Genomic DNA, 15,976 nt, shown 5'->3' on the forward strand with positions numbered 1-15,976 from the left:
TTGGAATTTCAAAATGTATGGGACATGGTAAAATGACAGACTCCTTGTAGTTGATCTCGACTGGCCGATGTAGCTTCATGTCTTCCCAGTAGGAAAGAAAAGAAATCCCAGAAAAAGGCATTCCATTACCAAGGAAATTTTTATAGAGCAAAAGAGGTCATCTCCAGTGTACATATTATTTTACCATTCACCAAGAATTGCCAACTCCTGTTCTAAAGGGACCTTTTAAAAGATAAAATATAGAGGGTGCAAAAAGATATATTTTATATAGGGAACCAATCTGGTGAAGTGCTTAAGGTGCTGGCCAGCCTAGAAACCAGGAGACAGTGAGTTCTAGTCTCACCTTAGGCATGGAAGTCTGCTGGGTGACTTTGGGCCTGTCTTCTGTCTCAGCCCAATCCAAATCACAGGATGGTTGAGGAAGAATAGGAGGAAAGAGTATTACATATGTTCACCACCTTAAATATTAGAAACGATATAATAAAGATAGGATAAGAAAAATATCTTTTAAAAAAAACTAAATATGCACATCTTGAAAGGTGTCATGTCTTTTCACTATTAGAGAGAGAGAGAAAAATTAGCTAGAGGAAAAAAAGTATTTCTGCTTCTCACTAGCTTTTTTGCTTAAGCCTAAAGTGTCCTGTGACTCTTCATTAATTGAAAAAAATACCACGGGACAGGATTTCCCTTGGCTTCTGAGATGTGTGCCAAGCAGCTGAATCACATTTTCTGCTTACCTTTAAACATGGCCTTTGAATTAATGAGAAGTATCTCTCAAGTACACTTGAGCAAAGGGGAGAAATTTGGCCCAACAGCTGTTGAAGCTCTAAAGCATTGGTTTCATATGTATATTCCCAAGGGGGAGGGGATATTTTTAAACTGGGGTGGAGATCTGAGAATATGTGATGACACACATACTCAAGTAGGATACCAGGAGAGGCATGGTATATAAAACTGAGATGCCTATGTATCCAATGGCAGGAAATTCACAGCTTTTTTAAAAAATACAGATTACGTGTTCTTTGTTTGGTGTTTCTAGCCATGAAGTGGAATAGAAATGTACAAATTAGTGAAACAGTTGGTGCTTCTTTTGATTGAAGATGCTAAATGTCAAAGCTATGTATAATATTTATTTCAGCATAAGTCAATTTCATTGACCAGCTTCTAAGGTTACCTTACTGGAATGGAAGGTGTGGTATGCATTAATGCTTGGCAATATATATGCAACAAGAAGCCTGAGAGGGTGCAAGAAGATCTGATGCAATGGGTCCTCTAACAGTAGGGGCGGAAGTTGATTTAGTGACCTGCATTTGGACAGCCCTAAGACCAGCCCTGAAAGCTTTGAATGAGACCCCTCAAGACTTAAAAACTACAGTATCCAATGTGACAAAAGCAAGAAAACGGTGAGGATTTGAGGATTAATAGTACTCATCATATTTGTTTTAAGTTTCATTAAACAGGGTTTTAAAAGATGAAGTCCATTTCGGTACAACAGGAGAAATGAGCAGACTATTTCTAGTGTAGTCTAGAAAAAGGTCTACAGGGAATTTAATCTAATACCCTTCTTCTGCCTTTGTAAGATCCTTGTCCAGATTCTATTCTGGAACTCCAGAAATGCAAGATTTTTATGTTTATGTTTGTGGGGAAAGTGACATAGCTCACTGATAAAGGATCTGTATGGTTGAAGGCCATGGATTCATGGTACCTCCAGGCATTGAAGATTCATGTTTCAACCTGTTGTCCTATCAAAACTCTGTATCTTGGCCCATTCCTGATCCAGGTGTTTCAGTAAAATTGTTGTTTTGCCCAATTCCTACTTTTATATACTGCTGAATTAGAATGCATACAACAATATTAAAGATCTGAGTTTAGTGTTCTTGCAATACAATAACATTCTGTTATCCTGTAAGAAAAGGCTTGCAACATCAAGAAGACAATTAAAAAGAACAGGAAGTGCATCAAATGTTATTATTTATCCAGATGATAACAATGGTAGAGCAGCATATTTCCATTAGTTGATTACATAAAACTGAAATAATGAAGACTTCATGAGTGTCTAAGTCACAATAAGCTGATGTATTAATGGGTTTGTCATGTTTGTAGCTACTATCATTATAACTGTCATTTACAAAAAGAAAAAGTGTTTATAGCAATAGCAATAGCACTTAGACTTATATACCCCTTCACAATGCTTTACAGCCCTCTCTAAGCAGTTTACAGAGTCAGTACACTGCCCCCAACAATCTGGGTCCTCATTTTACTGACCTCAGAAGGACAGAAGGCTGAGTCAAGTTTTAGCCAGTGAGACTCGAACTGCCAAATTGCTGGCAGCTGGCAGTCAGCAGTAGTAGCCTGCTATACTACATTCTAACCACTGCACCATCACGGATCTTAAGCCATGCTTTGAAGAGAAATTAACGTACACCTTATTAGATCCATTTGAATTGTTAGATACATATAAATGAGGTATTTTGATTTTTTAAAAAAAATGCATTACATTTTTTCTACATTAAAACTTGGAGCACACAGAGAAGCACTTCTGAGGAACAGCATTCTTATCCTTCACCAGAAGCAGATCCTTCCATGATTCCAGGAATATGAGTCTTTCAGTCTTGATAAGACTTCACCAGAAGCCACATGAGGAGTACTGTTATCAGGACTATCATAAAGTTGAGGAAAAGCTCTTGAGCGGATCTATCCATGGTCAGGAGGAATCAACGAAAAGGAGAAACTTTGTGGGATGAATAGGACGTGGAAGCTCCTGTTTCAATTGTCCTTGTGGTCGACCTTGTCCTCACCTAAAGAACAAGAAAGATCCCAACAAAACTAGATGTGTGAGGATCACAAGCATTTTCCAGGCCTATTTATAACACAACTAGCATAAGTAAATATTATTTCTATTGCTAACCTTTGTGCAAGCAACAGATATTAAAAAAGGCAGAAGATATCTCTAACAGCTTATCACCTTCTTCAGTTTCTATCAAGCCCCAAGCCTTCTTGTCAACATCACCCAACTGCCCCAACAAAGAGGTCCTTCATGAGAATGCTATTTAGATTTGCTATGATGATGATGATGATGGTTTTGTAAACATATTGTATTTTGTGGGAAAGTTACTGGTGCCTACATGCTTGTCAACATTAAAACAAAAGGGAAGTACAGGCTTCCTTCCATGCATTTTGAGATCAGCCGTTTCAAAAGTGTAAGTATATTATGGTTAATGCCTTGCTTATCCAAAAGCTAGAATGTATGTGTGTCTGTGTATCTGTGTATCTGTGTATCTGTCTGTGTGTGCATGCCTTCAAGTCATTGTTGGCTCTTGGCGACTGCCTGGATAAGTAACAGCAGTTTCCTTGGCAAGATTTCAGAAGTAGTTTGCCATTTCCTTGTTCTTAGGGCTGAGAGAGTGACTGGCCCAAATTACTGTGCTGGCTTTGTCCCTAAAATGGGACTAGAACTCACAGTCTCCAGGTTTAGCTGGGTGCCCTAACTACTGCATGAAACTGGTTCTCAACAAGCAAATACTAGAACTAGTTTACCTTTAATGTGATTTCTATTGAGATGTGGACATGTCCACTTTCCAATTGAATCCTGCTTGGAAGAAGATCATTGAAATTTGGATATATTTTTATATTGTTATTATTAATTTAATTTAATTTATATCCCGCCCTTCTCCGAAGACTCAGGGCGGCTTACAATCTAAAGCACAAATCAATGTGCTTAGCAATAGCCTTCATTCTATGTATATGCCTGCTTATTAGGGCTTTTGGCCCCACCCCAAGTGGCATTATTACAAAGTCAGCTTATTGCCCCCAACAATCTGGGTCCTCATTTTACCTACCTCGGAAGGATGGAAGGCTGAGTCAACCTTGAGCCTGGTGGGATGCGAACCTGCACTAATTGCAGGCAGCTGGTGTTACTTAAGGAGGCATTAGCCCACTGCTCCACCAAGGCTCTTTTAATAATTAGGTGCAATTTTTGCAATGCAGTATATTTCTTTAAACCTATGAAATTGGGTGCTTACCCAATTCCATGATACCTGTAAATTCTCTATTTGTTTAGTGTTTAACTGTTCGTACTTGTCTCTTTTCTCCTTTTTTTGAAAAATTTCATAAAAACATAATTAAATTGAAATACCTAATTGACCTTGGCTAACTTCAAACAGCAAGGCAATGCCAAATCTAATGAATGAGAGACCAGCAGAAAATCTAATAGATTGAGTGTTTGAAAATCATTTCTGTATTGTTGCCAAGAAAACAACATGGATGTCAGTCTCATTTCATATTATCTTATTGCACTACTGAAGTGTTTTTGAAAGGAGTGACATTACATCAAATTGGTGAAATTTCAAATAAGAAATCAAGTGAACCATATAGAAGGCATGAAAACTTGTCCTGCCTCTTCCTTGAGATTAGAAAGATGACAAGGCATGTTATAATCCCATGCCACTTATTTCCTCAATTTTGATTTTTTTTTAAGAACAAAATGGATTCCAACTGCATGTAAATATTTGTCAAATGAAAAGACAGTGATTTTTCAGGTAATAGGATTGATACTGTAACTCGAAGGTTTAATATACTTAAGATCCACAATGTATCACCTTTAAATACTTCGTTGATATGGTAGCAAAGTGTTACTGTCTATTCATCTGGGCAATAATTGCAATTTTTCCTGAAACATTTTGGAAAATAGAGAAAACAGCACAAAGAAGAGGGGGCCAACCTATTCTCCAAAGCGCCTGAAGGCAGGACAAGAAGCAATGGATGGAAATTACGGTAATCAAGGAGAGAACCAACCTAGAACTAAGGAGAAATTTCCAGACAGTTAGAACAATTAACAGTGGAACGACTTGACTCCAGAAATTATAAGTGTGCCAAAGAGATTAGACAACCATTTGTCTGGAATACCATAGGGTTTCATGTCTGAGCAGAGGGTTGAACTAGAAGACCTCCAAGGTCCCTTCCAACTCTGTCATTCTGTTATTATGTTAATTCTGACACATGGCAGAAAGTTGCGAGTATCTCTCTCTATATTTGGACCTACCATCTCCAACCTGTTGCCCATTGTATTAATGGATTTAGACTCTCAGATTTCCTGTGATAAACAGGGTGATTAAAAAGGTCGTTGTATCAAATGTATTGTGATAGGATCTGATTTGAACAAATGAACCCTGCATAGAGACTGCCAAGATGAAATTACCTAGACATTTAATCCATCTGTATGCATGTTCAGGGCTATAAATGGTTTGCACTGGAGTAATTAAAAATATTTCTTAGTCACCCTTTATCTAGAGGACTCCAGGGCAGTGGAGGGGAGAAAAATCCAAATAAAGCTATGCACACAAATAGAATATAATGAAACCAATACACAAGCATAACCGAACACAAAACAGCAATCAAAAACAGTAATTCAGATAAAGATATTGACAATAAGGATACTAAAGCTGAGCACCTAGAGACACTGAGCAGTTATTGATTGAATTTTATTCTTTATTGTAAGAGAGGAGAGAGGAATCTGAAGATAAACATTTCTTTCCTTCATCACCTTTCTGTAAGGCCAGTTTTTTTCAAGGATGTGAATCCTGTATTAGTGCGAGGTCCATGCAAAATGAAAATATAATCCATCACCAAACTGTGGGGCAACTATATTTGAAAATATAGTAGCCTTTCTTCCACTGAGCCAAATGAGCTTTATAATAAAACGATGTATGGTTTTGTAGAAGGGGGATCTTACTTCTGCACAGAAGTCTTAACTATTGCATCATTCTTTTCCTGTGCAAATCCTTCCCGATCAGTCTCAACCCCAAAATCTCATGTGAACTCTTGAGTACACCAAAATTACATATCATTTCAGTGCATCACAACAGCTGCATGGGAATGCAAAACTCTCATGAGATTTAAGATTTACTGAGATCTGGCCATTTTTTCTCTCCTCAAATGTGGAAGTTGCAGACACTCCAATTAATTAAATTGGAGAGGATGAGAGCATATATTATTGAAGGTCCCCTCCAAGGAAACTAACAGGATGTTTCTAATAAGACTACAGTTCATAACTGCTTGAATTCAAAGGACCTTATTTTTGAGCAAGCATGTTTAAGTATCTACTGGAAATATTAGGCTGCAACCTAATACTCACTTGCCTAAGAATAAGTCTCATTGCACTTAAATGTAACTTATTCTTAAGCAAACATAGCACTACTTTTAAAAGCCTACAAGGTGATAAACAGACATTTCATAAGACAAAAAAAGATTTTCTTCCCAAAGTCATTTTTCTTAGCAACAGTATAAATCTAGGTTTGGATTTATGACTAATAATCTTGACCACAAATGTACATGCAGATGCTGCGGCAGTTCAACTGGAGATTTACATATCTCAAGTTAATTTCTTAGAATAAGTGTCAAAGCTGTGAAGGTCCTGCACCTGAAATCTTAAAGCCATCTTCCCCTATGTGATATCCTCCAAAGGACATTGGCAGAACATTGGCAATGTCATGGCTAGGACTCTTGGGCTAGGTCTTGCTAGGTATAGCCAGGACTTCCTCCCTCCCTCCCTCCCTCCCTCCCTCCCTTCCTTCCTCCCTCCCTCCCTCCCTCCCTCCCTCCCTCCCTTCCTTCCTAAGGAAGGACAACTGGGGAGGAAAAATGGTCTTCAAAGACGATGCCTCCACCCACTGCACTGTTGACATGAGCCAAAATATAAAAATAACTCCCAAATGAAAAAAAGAAACAGTAATTCTGATCCTTCCCTACTTTGATCAAATTGCTGTTGTGACCCCCTCGTAGAATAAAGAATGAAATGGATAATAATCCCACCACCCTCCTGATGTAAGAGAATTCCATGCATATTGGGGTTTTTCCAAGCATCTTGGTCTCATCTTGGTCTAAAGAGATCCGCTCAGTTAATATAGAAATTAATATTAGAAAAAGCCAGCAGTCTTGCAACAAGATCGTCTTTAAATTAGAGGATCCTTGTTGGTTCTCCTACAGATATCCTATAAGTGCTGATTTTATCATCTTATTACATGTCGGTTTTGTTTTAAGGTATAGTTAAATGGTAGATGATCGAACGGTAACCTTGCCTTTTATATTTTTTTTGTCCAAATTTACAGCACATATTACTAAGCCTTTTAGGTATATAGGACAGTGAATATTTGATATGCATAGCTGTGTCTGCAAAGGACTTTAATCAAGGCAAAATAGACAGCATTAAATTTCATGCCATCGTTCATATAGATTTCTTGATTGGATGTAAATTAGTGCAGTGATTGCATACTCTCTTTTGTTTCTCTTCATAAATTTGGGTTAGAAATCTATCTTGGAAAGAACTGTCAGTGGCCATTGTTTGGAAAAGTTGCAATATTTCATGTAGTTAAAAAAGAATTTTATATTCTTTCTCTCTCCCTCTCCTTTGTTCATTTTGAGATATGCTCTAGGCCATATAAAGACAGATAAAAGAACAATTCTCAAAAAATAGTATAGCTATTATTCAAGATTCACTAACCATTTTTATTCTCCCTGATTAATACCCTGTAAATAGCATTCCTGACCTGGAGTTTTTCTGATGTTTGAAGACCACAAGTTATTTATTATTTTTTGCATTTATGTATTATATTATATATTATATTTATGTATTGTATTTGTTTTCTGTGTGCAGGACTATAGCTCTATATCTGCAGGAAGCAAGGAATTCTTAGTGCCACATTCAGAAAAACAGGTTTAAGAGAAACTTGTTAGATATTCTGCAATTCTTTTTTCCATACTTTCTTGCCCTAATACTAGTTTAGTACATTCATTTTGGGAACTAAAGAATATTAAGAGGCTACAGGCTACATCTTGCAAAATGATCTGAGCATCAAATGCTTTCATTTTGTTTGGTGGTCTTGAGCTTGATTTATGTAATTTTCAAACTTTCTACATGATCCATAAATGAGACTAAGTTCCGCAGAATCCCTACCCTGATTTCACAGGGACTGATCCATGTATCCAGGAAAGGATACACAAAGAGGGTATCTCCCAGGTATAGGTTAACGTGACAAAATGTTATAATAGGATTTTTACGTTAGTACTATTAAGTGGGGAGCAATATAACAAAGCGCAAAGCTGTAAACACAATAAACATTTGCAAGGTCTAATTTCTATAGTAATGTTTGAGATTCTTACAAGGGACATCACTAACTAATGTTTGAAAGTTGAGTTGTGGCAACTGGACTTCTTTCTTGTTGGTTTGAAACTTTTCGCTGCTCATCGAAGTAGCTTCTACAGTCTGAGCAAGTTAGTTGGTTTCCCTCTAACTCTACTTGGATGTCTGAGGATCTTCATCGATATAACGCTAACTAATGTTCTCTGTTCTATCAAAGTCTTGGTTTGAGAAATGGTAGCTTGCCTAAAGCTCCTGAACTGGTTCACCAACAAGCTGAGATTGCATTCAGGTTCCTTAGGACATGCGGGTTATTATTCAGCTTCTATGTTAAGCTAATTCTGTGAAAGGTAAATCCGCACAGCCCTGCAATATTAGAATTCTAGTGACCCTGTCCCTGATCGATTCAGCTTCCCTGAACCCCCATTCCAAACATGTACATAAGGATAATCCTGTGTCCTTATTATCAAGCATTATGTCCAACAATTAGTAACGGTACCACAATAAGAAGCAAAGCAAGTCAATACTAGACATCATTAAAAGGTTTCTGGCTACACAAAAACAATGGAAAAGTTAGAAGTTGCTATAACTTTAAACCTCAGCTTTTTCCCGCTTTGGAATGTTAGTTTTCTTTTTAATTTTTTTGAAGAAGAAATAAGATCTACGCATCTCAAATGCATCTGTTGCTCTACCTGGAGAAGGTGGACGGAGCCCCAGAGTGTGATGACCGGAGTTTCTCAGCTTCTTCTCATCGTCCAGTGCTGTCTGGGCGAGAATTCTTCTGCTGGAACTAAAGTAGTCTGAGGGAGGAGAGCATTGGCAACAGAAGCATGATGTCACAGGCTTCCTATTTAAGTGGGGTTAAGCCGATGAGCAGAATTCAGTTGAGGTTATTTAGGTATTGGGAGTAGGGAGGCAAGAATATGTTTAGATTTACATATTTTCAGATCCTGATCTGAATTGGCTATAAGAATGCCCAAGAATTCTGAATCAGGGAGGAGAGTTCTATATATATTTTTCAGAAAGTTGATTCTGCTTCTAAATATACGCTATATAGTGGTCTGCAATGCAAAGAGAAAGAAAGGCAAGTACCGTAATTGCCTGGAATTCTCAATGTTATTTAGGCTCAAGAAGTCTTAATCTTTTGACAAATGAGCTTCCAAATTCCAGGTTCTGTGCAAATTGTTTGACAAGCGCAGCCACCTGTTCCAGTCCTGTCCCACATTCTTATTAGAGTAATCTCTTCGCTTCTCATATTCCTATAGGTTGAGTCCAAGATAGAAAGAACAGCAGGTGCCAAACCCTTCTTTGTATTACTAGCTAAAGTGTTATAAACTGAAGACCAAGAGATTCCAATTTTGACAGTCATATGGACTTAGTTATTCATAAGTTTACCCTATGCTTTCATCTCCTAATTCATTTTCTCAAGAAGTTTATTGGAATATAAATTCATTCATAAATATAGTGCCTTTGGTGTTAAATTCCTAATAACAAGACTCCTGGTGGGATCCCTTTAGCAATTTTGGCAAGCTTTAAATTCTTAATTGATTTTATCTGTATTGAGTTTATGTTTAGTATTTTGTTTCACTGTTGTAAGCCATCTCATAGTATTTGTACAAGCAGAAAGACAAGAAAATGGTGCTTCTGTTTTTAATTTAACATGAAGGTTCCTTTTTCACATTTGAAAGCTGACAACATTGCACATCAAGTACAACGGAACTTCTCATGGACCTCTCTGGCTACCAATATGTGCAGAGTTCCATGCAGAAGAAAGGGGTTTTCAAGAGACTGTTCATAAAAAAGATGATGGCTATCAAATCTGTCTTACAGAGTTAGGCCATTGATGTTACTGAGTTGGATAATGAAACATCTGCAAGAAAGCAATCAAGCTTAGAAAGGACTTTACAGTTAGACCACTTACTGAAAATGGTGTGAAATCCTGAAAGAGTAACTTTAAAAATTCCGACAGCTACTTTGGGGTAAGGAATTGGAAAAATGAAGTAAACTGAGAAGGACCAAGTCCTGATGTGGTTGGGCCAAGATTTTCTGCTATCTTTCCTGGAAGGTGGTATTGGGGGTTTTTTGTGGGTCTTTTTTTGGGGGGGGCATTATGTATTACATGTTTATTACAGTTAGACTGTATACCAAAAGAGGAGGCACTAACATTTATCTTCTGAATCAGAGGGGGCTCTGCAGGATGCCAAAATAAGTGCAAGGAGCTTGTTGGGTGGCTATTCCAACAAGCATCCACATGGGGGTAGGAATGTGGAAAAATGTGTATCATGTCATTGCTACTCAAATTACACCTCTTCGATACTTGCATCCAATGTTGCAACACTCAAAGGAGTAGCATTCACATCATGACATGATGCACATTTTGTCATTGAGTATCAACATGGTTAAGACAGAATGTGCTGGATAACCTCTCTTCCAGCTAATATGGATACTGACTTAGAATATATCTGGCACCTTTTTATTCCACACCAATGTCACTTTCCTAGCTGGTTCTCATCTCTGCATCTTTGGTGAAACCAGAAACATGTTCTTCCACTTGACTAGTAGCTCTGTGTCAATGAAGTTTCCATTCTGTAGAGCAGGGGTGTCAAACTCAATTTCATTGAGGGCCGCATCAGCATTGCCGTTGCCCTCAGGGGCCCAGGTGGGTATGGCCCGGGTGGGTGTGGCCTACTGGGTGGGCGTGGCTAGAGTGCTTATGGCCTACTGGGTGGGCGTGGCCAGCTCTACATCGTTCACATCAAGGGTGCCTATGGGGGCCTGGGCAGGAGTGGGACAGATCTGAGGGTCTCTGGCAGAAGGAGGGTCTCTGGGCCAGGGCCAAGGCAGTGGGGGCCATTCCCTCACTGTTTTCAGGATGGCTTCGCAGGCCACATGAAACCACTTCACGGGCCAGATCCGGCCCCCGGGCCTTGTGTTTGACATGTCTGCTGTAGAGGAATCCATGTGTATACTGGCTGCCATTTCCTCAGTGCTCTGTAGAACATAAAGAATGTGGAATGTAAAGAATGATGTTGCAGAAAGTTGTTTAATAGAGAAGACTAGAACTCTGCATTCTACTCCTTTTTCCCATGTGGACATGCCTACATATTAGTCTTCCCAGGGAAGGCAAATAAAATTGGATGACTGTATATAAAAAATATTCTCTTCTGGAATTGGGAATTGTGTAGAAACTGAATTGAAATGTCAAAAATGTGCCTCAGAAAACTCCTGTTAAGTGCAAAATGGAATTTTCAAAGCCGGGGGGGGGGGTTCAAACCAATTTCAAATGGAATGGTTTCATCCATTACTTTGATAACAACTTAATAATGCTAAGAAAGTATCTGAGCTCTTTGAAATATGGGATGTATTAATTACTGTTGCTATTACACAAGTATTTGAAACAGCCACCCTATTTGCTAAATCTCATACCATACGGATATCTTTTGATCCTTCATCCAAAAAAAGAGCAGGTGGCTATTCTAATTTCTGTTGGCAACAGTTCTGAGGTGTGTTGTGCTGAGAGATAAAAACCTGCCAGAAATACTAAATCAATGTTGGATAGAGAGAAAGCTTGCATAAGATGAAATGAAAATACACATTGAAGGAGAGCCATGTTAAATCAAGACAATAGGGCATCTAATTCCCACTCTGGCCAACTAAGCATTAACGGCAAGCCTAGAAGAAGAACAAAAATATTAAAGATAAATATAACTGAAAGGTCATCAATGTATGCAACAAGATTATTTTATCCTGTGTTTCAGTGCCAAAGTTAATTAGTTTTGGGTCCTTGATGTTCTCTGAGCTTGGTTGTTTTCTTGCAGACATTTCATTACCCAACTAGGTAATATTATAAATGCTAGAAGGTTTGTATGGGAGCCCTGGTGGTGCAGTGCTTAGAATGCAGTATTGTGGGCTAACTGTCCACAGCCTGGAGTTCAATCCTGACAAGGGTCAAGGCTGACTCAGTCTTTCATCCTTCCAAAGTCAGTAAAAGAAGGACCCAGATTGTTAGGGGCAATAAGCAAATAATGCTTCTTCATTGTAAACAAACAAGAGAGTGCTATAAAATGCTATGGGGCTGTATATAAGCCTCAATGCCATTGCTGTTGCTATATGTGAATGAGGAATTGCCCCATGATCCACTATGTCCAGCATGGCATGAGGGTGTGGTTTAATGTGTGAATGGGGAGGCTGATGCTAACTCCTCACCTTCCTGCCACCTGTTCTTCTTCATCTTACCCTAGTTAGCAAATTTTCTTGGTTGAGAAAGAAGAGACGTGCAGAAGCAAGATTCTATTTATTTGTTTTTTATTTGTTAAGATGCTGCCCATCTCACTCTGCAGAAGTTTAGTTTCAAAGGGAATTATTGATATCCATTTTTATTAATTCCTTTATATAATGTAATACATAAAGTCTGCATCATTTAATGCTAGTTGAAAAAAATAGTGTATAGTAAAATTAATTATATATATATATATATATATAATTGTATATATATGTATATGTATATATATGACAGACGAGGCCCAACCACCAAGAATGATACCAGACCCAAACTCATGATAACATCACATGACATCACCACCACACAACCATTCAAAAAGCAAATCCGAACCCACAATGATAACGAGGCACAACCACAGAACAGAAACCTAACTACAGCTGCAACATCAGCCACTTTAAACCCCTCCAAACTACACAATAAGCAAACTGACACCCACTATAAAAAAATGGCACCACCACAAACACGAAGCCGAACAAAAGCAGCACAACTCACCAGCTCAGGTCTGGGGCTGGCAGCTGAGACCAGCCCATCCACTCAGAACACACCCCCACCCAATCAGAACACACCCACCATTCAAAACACACTCCCACCCAATCAGAACACACTTGGTCCCCCACCCAATCAGAGCACACCTCCACCCACAGAACACACCCTCTCTGGCAGTTTAAAAAAGAGGAACAAACAGCCACATGCTTCTCCCAGAAGAGGGAAGCTAAAGCCACCAGCCTGATGATGACGGATGGGATTCCGTCGAAACGTTGCGCCTACACCTTTAGTTCTACGCGGGGAAAAACCCGAATAACCAAAGATCCACATACAAACACCCGCGAAAACCTCAGAAAACACACACACACACACACACACACACACACACACACACACACACACACACACACATACATACATACATACATACATATATATATATATATATATATATATATATATATATATATATATATATATATATATATATATATATATATATATATATATATATATATATATATACAGTGCAGAGCTAATAATTCTGGGCTTAGAACCCCACACATTCATTTGATGGTAACAAAACATTCAAGGCTGTTTTGCATCTCTTTGCTACCATCTAGCATTTCTCCAGATTTTTGTCCTCCAGCTCTAATAGCTGTGGTCATTAGGCTTTCTGTGCATACTTGCAAACTTTCTGCATGTTTGTAATAAGCTCACATTTGAAATTTCAAGCCCAACCACTATTACAGATATAGTAGCTTGGCCTTGTTATCCAACACCAAGAAACAAAGTCATATATTTGCTTGATGACATGGAACCTTTGGGGATTCTAGGTCTTGGTAGGATCTGCTTACCAATGGCTACCAAAGTTTCTTTAAAACAAAGCTTAGATACCCCAGATTCTTGGGGGAATTATATACTTTTGCTACATTATCAGACTCTGCAAATTATAATTGTTTCTAAAATCAGTTTAAATCCTCTAACCTTTTTAAAAAATCTGGTTTAAATTCCTTTCTCATGTTTATAGCGTAATTTAAGACACCAGTCTATATTTATCATCAACATACATGTGTCAATTTCATTTTAGACCACCCCTCAAGGATCACATCGGCCTTACTAGTAATCTTATGTGATTGCAATGCAATTGCTCATAATGCTATGAAGTGGACAATCTTTTAGTAACTAGGGACATAGTAAAAAGTTCAGACTGTGCAGCTGGAAAGGTGGCATTTTCCAGTTTTTTCTTGATTAGGAATATTTTTTGCAATGTTATTCCCACAACAATCCTTTTAGGTTATGCTGGGCAAAGAGATACCATTGAGGTGTGTGGACTTCAACTTCCAGAATCCCTCAGCTAGCATACTGGCTGAGGAATTCTGGGAGTTGGAAGTCCACACATCTTATTGTTGCTGAGGTTGACAAACACTGTATAGAGGGTCTGCATTCTCCTTTTCTTGAGGTTTTTAAGAAAGGGCTGGACTCTCATGGATTCTTTCCTGCACAGTGCTGAAGGTTGACTAGGTGATTTTAAGATCCCTTCCAAGTTTACATTTTTTTGTTTGTTTCTATGAACTTAGTGTTCACAGCATCTTTGGAATAACTGTGGAAGAAGAGCAAAGGCAGCTGCAGCAGATAAATTGTTCTGTCACATTAGAATCATATTCATTGTCCAAGTAACACCTTCAGAGAAACATTTCTGAGGCATTATTGCTATGACATTTTTGGAAACTTTTCATCAGGCTGCTTTCTATTTAACAAGTATGGGAAGGCCATGAGAAAGACACGCGAACTATTTAAAACCTGGACAGAAGCAGCTCATGTATTTACCTTGAGCGAATTCATAGGCTCCATTTGCAGGGTTTTATCTCAGATGAAGACAAGGCATACTAATAACAGAGTCAGTAGAAACATAGCCTGGGTAACAATTATTAGAACAAGGGAAAATTGGGAGATTCTGGGAAGCTTTCTACTTCCTACTTTCCTCTCTTGAATCAGCCCACATATATTTATTGAAATTAAGTGCTCATTGGTTGTCTATTGCTTTTTAAGTATGTTTTGTAATGCTGCAAAATTAATCTGAAGGAAAGGTGGTTGGTTTGTTCCTATGATGTTATAACCAGCACTTTGCACAACTTCCAGCTGAAGATTTATTGAATGACAGGTGAGAATTGTTTAAAAATCATTGCATATCTCCTCAGGATTTTGTATGTATCTACTGAATGTATCAGAGCATACATTCTGATTGTACTGATGCTTCTGAGAACATCCCTGGCCTCATTGTTATCTCCCAGTAATTTGTGAAAAAATATCCCTTAGATCAAGTTCTACCCATGGCAGAATCAAACTGAATAAAGTCCCATTTAATGTCTCTTACCTGGTGATCAAACGTGTGTCACATCACTAAAACCAGTACAGGTAGTCCTCTCGTAAAACCAGTACAGCCCATTCCACTCGTAACTCGAAAACTCGTAAAGTGAATCTCGTACCTCTAACAAGATCACTCCCTAGTTCATTAAGACACAGACGGCTCGTTAAATGCACATGAGGTATCTAAGGGTGAGGAAGGCCATGAGGGGGCTAGTGATGGAATAGGCCCCCAAGGCCTCCCCGACCCACTAAGATACCTCATGCTTCCCCCTCCCTCTCTGCTGAGCTGGACTCACTTACCTTGAAATGACCCATCTTCTCTCTGCCATGGTTTCTGCCTTTTAGGGAGAGGAGAGTTGATAGAAGCTCTTGGGTGCCCATGATATCACGCGAGTTCAGGCACTGATCTTCTTTTGCAGAGAATGGGAGCCTGAACTCTTACAGTATTTGCTCCTGCCCCCAACTCCTTTTTGCCACTGCCGGAACAATTATCACCAGGACAGAGACTTTGGGGGAACTGGAAGCTCCATCTGCACGCATATGCATGCTTAGAAATGGAGCGAAATGCTCTGTTTCTCAAGTACCCCACTGGCAACCACGCAGAGCTTCCAGCCTCTGTCAGGTCTCCATCCCTGTAAAAAGAGTTTGAGTGCCTATGGGGCGCTTGGAAACACTTTTTATCTGTTTCCCAAGAGCCCCATTCC

At 38.8% G+C, this 15,976-nt stretch overlaps 1 protein-coding gene across 2 annotated transcripts; it reads right to left on the reverse strand.

Annotated features, from left to right (window-relative positions):
• Positions 1-1,552: 1,552 nt before the first annotated feature.
• Positions 1,553-15,589, reverse strand: SLN (sarcolipin). 2 transcript variants are annotated; one of them, XR_014026231.1, is made up of 3 exons: positions 15,573-15,589; positions 8,827-8,934; positions 1,553-2,798 (listed from the first exon to the last, which is right to left on the reverse strand). XR_014026231.1 is itself a non-coding variant. In XM_081326222.1 (2 exons), the coding sequence occupies exon 2, from the start codon at positions 2,700-2,702 to the stop codon at positions 2,607-2,609; it is 96 nt and encodes a 31-aa protein (XP_081182348.1). In that variant the 5' UTR covers positions 2,703-2,798; positions 8,827-8,950; the 3' UTR covers positions 1,553-2,606. The 2 variants fall into 2 exon arrangements, 1 of the variants encoding a protein (XP_081182348.1); XM_081326222.1 differs by lacking the exon at positions 15,573-15,589 and having other exon boundaries at positions 8,827-8,950.
• Between the last annotated feature and the right edge of the window lie 387 nt (positions 15,590-15,976).

Source organism: Vipera berus (assembly GCF_964194415.1).
Source record: "Vipera berus genome assembly, chromosome: 4".
Classification (NCBI taxonomy): domain Eukaryota; kingdom Metazoa; phylum Chordata; class Lepidosauria; order Squamata; family Viperidae; genus Vipera; species Vipera berus.

Bases quoted from the DNA above. Each gene is read 5' to 3' on its own strand.
- SLN (XM_081326222.1), bottom strand. From the start codon at position 2,702: ATGGATAGATCCGCTCAAGAGCTTTTCCTCAACTTTATGATAGTCCTG.